Consider the following 8,375-nt stretch of genomic DNA (forward strand, 5'->3'; position numbering starts at 1 on the left):
TAGGCGTGTTAAATGTGTAAATATTAGGGTGGCAGGGAGTCATGTCTAGGTGAGCTGACAATTGAACCAGGAGGTGTGTTTCAGTACATTCCCCATTCCTCTTTGATAGTTTACTTTGAAACTTTGAATGTTAAGGATCATTATGCCACATAGAAGCAACCTGACAATGCAATGGCTTTTCTTTCGTGAAATGTTTCAACACAAGTATACGTTGAGAAAAATTAGGCAAACAGGCAGAGAGTTAAAACAAACAGTTCCTACGAAACTTGAAGGCCTCTATCATGATGGTCTAAAGCGTATAGTGTAAAGTCTACAATCATCACAACTCAAAGCGTATTCCTATTGTAGACTCAGGTTTTTTGCCCTGCCCTTCTTTTTTTATTGAGCAATGCGCCAAGGGGTGTGGCAATTAATGGCCTAAGGAAGGGTCTGGTGCAATGTCTAAAAATTGCTATCGTACACTATCGTACACAACGCATTATGCCACTGAGCAAGAAAAACCTGGTCAGAAATCCATGGCGAGTTGTTTATATGTAATTTTAAGAGCACATTATGAACAGTGATATGGGCGGGTGCACAACGCACTCTGTTTCTCTCATCCAAAAACATGCACCAGCGCACATCCATGCAAAACATTATAAATTACACAATGGGAAACATAATTAGAATAAAGATATTACGAAATACATCTCACAATGAGTAGTTATTCACCATCATTTGCAAATTGGTAATGAAGGATAAAAGACATTAGGTGAGAGGCGAGAGGCAAATATGAAGCTCAGCTGAAGACACACTGTTACAAGCAGCAACTCCTCTGCAGGATAAATGTTTCTTATTCAGTCATTCAAACATTATTGGGGTAAGTGTTGCTTTTTCCAGGCTCTGTTTTCGATGGTAAACCATTGTCAGTCAATAGTGAAAATAACTGACTGTGAAGAACTGTTTTGTCATTGACTGACACCATGGTGAAGTAGTTTCAATTTGCCAATGAGTTCAAATAATAGATGAGTGCAAATGCGTGTAGGCTATACTCTGCTAGGTTTTAGTAAAGCATGGTTTAGTGGAATACCTGTTCCATATGGGCTTGCATGCAAGCAGATTCCTTTAAATGCGCCGCTGACTATCAAAATACTGATGCACTGTTTTAAGTTGCGCTGCTTGCTGTTAAAGGGAATGACAGATGTCATTATCATTGGTTTAAATGATGTTACGCCCAAAACACACCCATGACTGATTAAGAAACCTAGAGTAGGATCGCCTTGTTGCGCCATCCGCCCGACGAAAACACTCCCAATGTGGACTGGACATCCTGCTAAATTTAAATAAGCTTTTGACTAGTGACCATGCATTTTAGACCACGATAATAGGGCCCGAAGATTGTTTCTGGCACTTTGTTGTGTCTTTGAAATTGGCACCATGTATTGTATAAGCATGTGAAATACAAAAGATAAGTGGTCAAGAGTCATATTATGAATATTATTACTCAGAATAAATTGTACCAAACCACAAAATTCACTTCCTCAATTCCTCATAGAAATGTGTCTGTACAAATAAGGATGAATACAACTGCATCTGACTGCACAACAAAACAGATCCCTGCAGACATCTCAGAGCAGTTTGAGAATAAACATTTCTGCTTGTGGGAGGAAACAGGATGTAGATAAATAAATTAAATTATGTAACATTCAGTATGAAAAGCTTACTTACAATGCTTGTAAAGAAGTTGATTAATAGCAATGTTTACAATAGCAAAGTTTGTACATGTTGATATTGGAGAAGCTCTTTGGTAGTGGCCGTATTCCACCCCATACAGTTATACAAAGAAGCACAATTTTAAAGTGTTCACATCAGAAACATTTAAAACCAACTCTGACCAGCATCCATTGGCAGAGAGATGAAGCTGAAGCAAAACATGTTTTGTCTTTTCATTACATTACTGCTAAGAAATGTCATATGTATACATATGTATACTGTCATATGTATGCTTGAAAATCTGTAGGGTATCTTTTATTTAAGTAATATAGACCCTTTATTTCTTACATATGGATAAAGCTAATGTCATGTCTTCATTTTTTGACAGTTATACAGGCATTACGTAACCATATTGTTCAGAAAGAACGTATAACCCAATTATTTACAGGGTTATGGCCTCCTTACACCAAACAACTTTGACAAGATTTGGGAAAGATTCTTGAAAGATTGTATTTGTTTTGAGTGAATAAGGGGCATTAGTTAAAAGAATCTTTTAAGAATCTTTCCCAAATCTTGTCAAAGTTATTTGGTGTGAAGAGGCCATTGGTTGTTTACCGCCTCTATGTTGTTGGTATAGTTACCCCAGTCACCTCAGAAAGGGGCTTTAACAGCATTACGGGCATTTTTCTTCAGATCATGGAGAGGAAGCGTATACACTGATACAGGACAATGGCAATGCATGACGTTCCAAGCAGCAGTGCCATCATCACCATTCTGTCCTGATGCACTTTAATATTGGGTTCCCAAGATACTGGGCAAAAGGAAAACATACTGACTCATGCATAATTTGTACTGTCTCATTGCCATTTGTGAAAGTCAATGCACAGTATTGGCAATGATTGTATGTAGCTGCCCTTCAATATATTGCTGAGGTATCCCCTTTCCCCCTTAATAGCTGAATAGCTCTTCAATATTTATGCTACTAGGCTATTAGGAATCATGCCTATCCAAATCATGACAGCTATCATCCTTGTTGTGTGGACTGGATACTTTCAAAATGGAATATCAGTGTTCTTAAAAGGCTCGAACAGGTTCCAGAATGTCTGACTGTGTGTGAGAGAAAGATGAATGTTGGCTTGTTGCCCCCACTCTAACAGAATAACCTCTCAGCATTTCCTTTAAACCACAATTCTGTCCTAAGAGTCATACACGTCACAAATATATCAGGTCCAGTCTGGTAGAGAAAAGATCCATCCATGTACAATGATAGCAAGTCAAAAAGATGTGTGCATCTTATCTCCACAATACATCTGCTAGAAAACTCTAGCAGAAAACTGCTAGAAAAGTTGCTACCCATCCAAAAATAACTGCAATTTTTGTGTAATGCAGTTTTTTGTACACAAAATGGGCATTGCAGTGCACTTTGGACAAGAAACTGCATTGTCTCATAACTGCAGTTATTTTTTGTTGGTACATTGTTGATGTTTGCAAGACAAATCTGTTAGTAAGCTTGCAAGTACGGTATTTAACAAATCTCCATTGCTGCTTTAAATGGACATGGGTTGAGGATAGTGATGACAGCACTCTGGGTTTTCTACCGTATCTTCTAGGATCTGAAGTGCAACTGGTTGGCATTCGTGTTTCCCAGTTCTCTTCTCTCCTGTTTTTAGCCCCACCCAGTACAGAAGCCAAGTTTGAAAGAAAAACACAGCGTGAGCTAGAAAGAAGATAGACGGGTAAGTCTGGTAAGGCTGCATGCCTCAGCAAGTCTTTCTGCAGAGGTGACATTGTCTATAGAACTGTATAAAGCTCATCAAACATGTGGCTGCACACGCTAATGGTCTCAACATGTAGTAATTGTAGCAGTAGACTAAAGCTTATTCCATCTGAGAGCATTTAGTTTCCCTTCACAGATATTCTCAGTCATAAACACGTCTGCCATTTGATCTGCCCTGCAGCTGAAACAGCAAAACAAAACAACAGGAACTACATCCACCTATTTTAATTGAAATGACACCCTTTTCAATGACTTGGACGTCTATACTTCATCCACCAGGAAGCCAGGAAATAAGTAATTCTATTTATACGCCGTGTTTAGACAGGGCATTCTGTGCTCTGTGCCAGAGAGCAGGAGCACTGGTGGGACAGCTTCTGATCTCCACTACCCCTCCTGCTCCCTGCCCCACAGTAATAAGTCCAGAGCTTTTGTCCACACAGACAAAGGGTGCCTTGGGAAAGGCTGGAAAGGCTGGAAGGGAAAAGTCACCACTCTACATGCTTCTCTCGTTCTCCTTCCCTCTTTTCTACACATGAAAAGAAAATCAGCCCACTCGGGAAAAAAAATCTAATGTAGGTTTTCAATGGAAGGAAACTAAATGATACAAATGGTACAATAGATTCACTCACTGTTGACATACAAAAGATTGTTGCAAACCATTTAAAACATTACATGATTTAAACGATTTGATTGTGACATATGATGTGTTTTAATACAACAACATGTTTTAATACAAACAAACTTAACCCTGTTTGAATTTAATCTGCTGTTAGCTAGCAATTTTGCAGAATGTTCAACGTAACCTAAAATTTCAAATGTAATACTTTTAAACACTGCCAAGATCAACTCCCATTTGCTTATCTGCTTTTTCAGAAGTATCTGAACTTTGCAACACCAAACACTGCTCTCATTATTTCGTTTTGCTTGTTACTACAGTAATTAGCACTGCCAATTTCCTGAGCTCCAGACTTATATCTTGGGTGTCAACTGAAATGGATGTAATTTCCTTTGGCACATCCCATAACTATAATCTGATATTTGTTATTCCACACAGATGTAATGACAATGCCAGCAAATGTCTGATAAATGTTTCTAATAATTTGCAGACCCTATACACATCACTGTAGGGCTGCTGAATACAATATGAGCTAGGAGGTAAACACAGCCCACAAGTATACTCCTCACACAATGTGATCAGCATGCAAATGACCTGACACTCACACACACACACCCACACATACACACATGGAACAAACAAATATTAGGCCATCAAACAGTCAGTCATCATTCTTCATTTTTCAAATCCTCTGTTACAGAAACGGATGGAAAACCTATAATGTCACAAAAAACAAAATCACAGTATGTGATCATGGCTTTATCAGAGGCTTTTCTTTTCATACTACACCATCAAAAGGCTATTTGATATGTGTGGGACAAAGGACATTGTTTACAATAACAAACACACATATTATTAAAAAATGTAATGGAAAAATCAAATAGAAATATACTGACCTCATACATGATGCTCAAAAATATTAAAATTCATAGTGCTTTGCAGTTCCTAGACACACAGTTTGAGCATATCAGGTACAGTAAAGGAACTGTTAGTAAGTGCCTAAAATTGCATTCTCAAAAGTCTCACTTTAGCTTGTTTAACTTACATAAATTACATTTACTAGTTTATCCTATGGGCAACCCCAGTTGTAACACATGCTCATTCCGTAGCAAACTGTAGAAGGTTTTCAATGTTCTATACATGTTTGATTCTCAACAAAACCTTTACTTTGTTAACCATTCATGATACGCTAATAAGAAAAGAGCAGCCTAATTAATACTGGCAAATACAGTACTATGACTTGGTCGCAGTGACATCATGTCATCATGTTGAACATGGAGTGGAAGTCATGCTATCTAAACATCAGCACACATGGATCCATTTAGTGAACAGCTTGACAAATGTACAAGTTTTGTCCACTCCGCACAACTCATAAGAGGCACAGTCAGAGCCGCTGGTCTCCATTGCCTGTATAGTCCGGCAGGCTGTTGAGTGCGGTCTCCTCACTCTTGGACTGCAATGCATTCTCCCCCTTTCTGGAAGTCTTTTTGGTGGCTCTGGAGAACTTCCGCCTAAATGTGTCCCCAGCCAAGAAGTAAAGGATGGGGTCCACGCAACTGTTGAGACTAGCTAGACCTCGGGTAACCTGATAAGTGGCATACACTTTATTATTAAAATCACACATCTCAGGACTCTGGAAGTAAAGCCTGGCCCGCATGTTCAGATTCTTCATCACATGAAAGGGCAGGTAGGAGACAGCAAACACTGCCAGGACAATGATTACAAGATATATTGACTTCCTCCTCAGTGGTGCATTGTCCATGTCATTGCATATGAGGGCCTTCACAATTAATCCATAGCATCCAAAGATGATAATAAAAGGAATGCAGAAGCCAAAAACTGTCATGCACATGCTGTAGATGAAGTAGCCCTGCAGCTCGTCCTCTGTGGTGGTGTCATAGCATGTAGTTGCGTTCCTCTTTGGACCCGTGCGCGAGTAATACAGAATAGGCGAAATCCCCACGGTAACTATGAACCAAATCAGCGCGCTTGTGCGTATAGCGTTCTTTTTCTTCAGCCTCCCCAGCGATTTAAGAGGGTGTACTACTCCCGTGTACCTGTGCACGCTGATGCAGGTGAGAAACAGAATGCTCCCATACAGATTAACGTGAAAAATATAGCGCTGCAGTCGGCACAGCACGTTGCCAAAAATCCAGTCAGTTTTATTAAAGTAATAGAAAATTAGGAAGGGGAGAGAAAGCACGTAACAGAAATCCGCCAGCGCCAGATTAAACATGTAGACCGAGATGCTGCTCCATGGTCTCATGTGAAACACGAACATCCATATTGCCAGACTATTTCCTATCAAGCCTGTGATGAAAACTATGATGTACACAGTAGGCAAATAGTAAAATTGAAACCCAGTCTTCGTAAGGGAACATCCTCTTGAGTTGTTATTGATGTCAGACACGTTGAGAAGTGTTGTAAAGTTTATCTCCGTTGTCATGTTTTTTGGAGGTAATCACTGTTTCAAGTACAGAAAAGATGTGAGACAAAATGCGCGTTTTATAACATTATCATTTTGACGCAATTATATCCAAACGAATCATATCGGTTTAGGCTTTCCCTCCACAATTCATCCCCGTGGGAACATTTACGAGATATGATTTAACAGCATACTTAGAGTAAAGAAAACATCTGACAATGGACTTTGATACGTGAGCCCACAATAACATGGCATAACTTTAGCCCAACTCTGGACAATAAACACTTACCACTAACTCGCGCATGTAGCTTAATCCACATTCCTCCAAATTACAGCCAAGATTTTACCATCAGGTTGCCTTTCGTCTTATTTGGTGTGGGACACAGGTGTAACTGCCAGTGTGCTTTCGTCGCAAGCACTGCTGTTCCAACCATGGGGACACGTTTGTGGGTGGAAGAGCTGCAAACGTCGTGCTACAAATTTCTCCAGAATGTGAGCATGTGGTACCAGCAGTGGAGGGGAGGAGCGACACACTGTGTTCACATTGAGTTACAGGTCCTCCTTCCCTTCATTAGAATGCTAATTAGACTACTGTTACAGTAACAGAATGTCGAAACCCATGCTTTTGTTCCAAGACAACTTCTAAACCTATCTATGAATGAGACACATTCTATGAAAGTTCTTGGGTTTCCCATAGTAGTATACATATTCAAAGCGAATCACGTCCTCTCTCAACACTTGGTATAAACAGTATGTGTTGGCTCATGACAAATATTTGTAATTGCTGTAGTATATCCAGGAAGTGTATGAGGTGATACGAAAAAAAACCCCAATATATTATACTTGATCATACTTAATGCAAACACAAATCCAAGCTCAGTTTTACAGGTCTAGAGCTATGGCAACTGCCCCAAAAGAAAATTGCATTTGCTTGGCAATATATTAAATGATGCCCTTTTTTTTTCAACCAAACTCTTAAAATTAATCAAAGTAGATTAATTCTCTTAATAATAAGTTAATTAATGCATTCAGTTGCCTACTTATTTAACTATTATCCCATCCCATTTTAGTTTATTTGATGAAGATTAATAGAACTAATAAAAGGATTGATAAAACACTCAAACTGTGAACATACATACCCTCTTAATATTACTGTGTCAGTCTTTTTCCTTACTGTGTACCTACGTTAGATCTCAGTAGAGACATACGATCACAATTTTTTTCCCTGTCAGCATAAAGTAGGCTTAGTAGCCTACATTAGATGTGTTATTTACTGGCAATAAAATGCATTAAATGCATTTTAAATGCATTTAAATGCATATACATTTTATAAACATGAATACACTGCTTGTGTGTAAATACACTTTTAATATTATTTTAGTATATTTTATATATTTTTATTTTAGAATATCATATATTCACCAAACATGAATGCTCATGGATCAGGTCTACACATAAATGCCTGTGCATGCTTGCATACAACAACAGTCAAACAATGGGACAAGTTTGAAGTTATTGATGTTTTATAAATAACATTCCTGCATAATATTCCTGTGTATGACAGTGATGACTGGAACTAAAGATTTTCTGCATTTGATAACAGGAGGTGTTCTGGAAAATGAGATAATGGCTTCTGCAACCACCATTTGAGTGCATAGTGCTTGCGAGGAAATGCTGACTTGAGCACAGGAAGAGCCCCTAATGGGTCTGTACATAGAGGCTCTCCTTGTCAGGGTAGGGAATCAATACCTCTACCTCCAAGTAAGATATGTTTACAAACAAAAATATATATTTTTTTTTGCACCAGATTCACACCGTGGATTAATAGAGGTCAAACGTAGAGGTAGGCCATGTTGTGTTGTTTC

At 38.7% G+C, this 8,375-nt stretch overlaps 1 protein-coding gene across 1 annotated transcript; it reads right to left on the reverse strand.

Moving 5' to 3' along the window:
• Positions 1-4,159: 4,159 nt before the first annotated feature.
• Positions 4,160-6,964, reverse strand: p2ry1 (purinergic receptor P2Y1). Its single transcript, XM_048263880.1, has 2 exons — positions 6,800-6,964; positions 4,160-6,549 (listed from the first exon to the last, which is right to left on the reverse strand). The coding sequence occupies exon 2, from the start codon at positions 6,529-6,531 to the stop codon at positions 5,470-5,472; it is 1,062 nt and encodes a 353-aa protein (XP_048119837.1). The 5' UTR covers positions 6,532-6,549; positions 6,800-6,964; the 3' UTR covers positions 4,160-5,469.
• Between the last annotated feature and the right edge of the window lie 1,411 nt (positions 6,965-8,375).

This window comes from Alosa alosa, chromosome 15 (assembly GCF_017589495.1).
Source record: "Alosa alosa isolate M-15738 ecotype Scorff River chromosome 15, AALO_Geno_1.1, whole genome shotgun sequence".
In the NCBI taxonomy this organism is placed as follows: domain Eukaryota; kingdom Metazoa; phylum Chordata; class Actinopteri; order Clupeiformes; family Clupeidae; genus Alosa; species Alosa alosa.

Coding starts and splice junctions, on each gene's coding strand:
- p2ry1 (XM_048263880.1), bottom strand. CDS start 6,531: ATGACAACGGAGATAAACTTTACAACACTTCTCAACGTGTCTGACATC.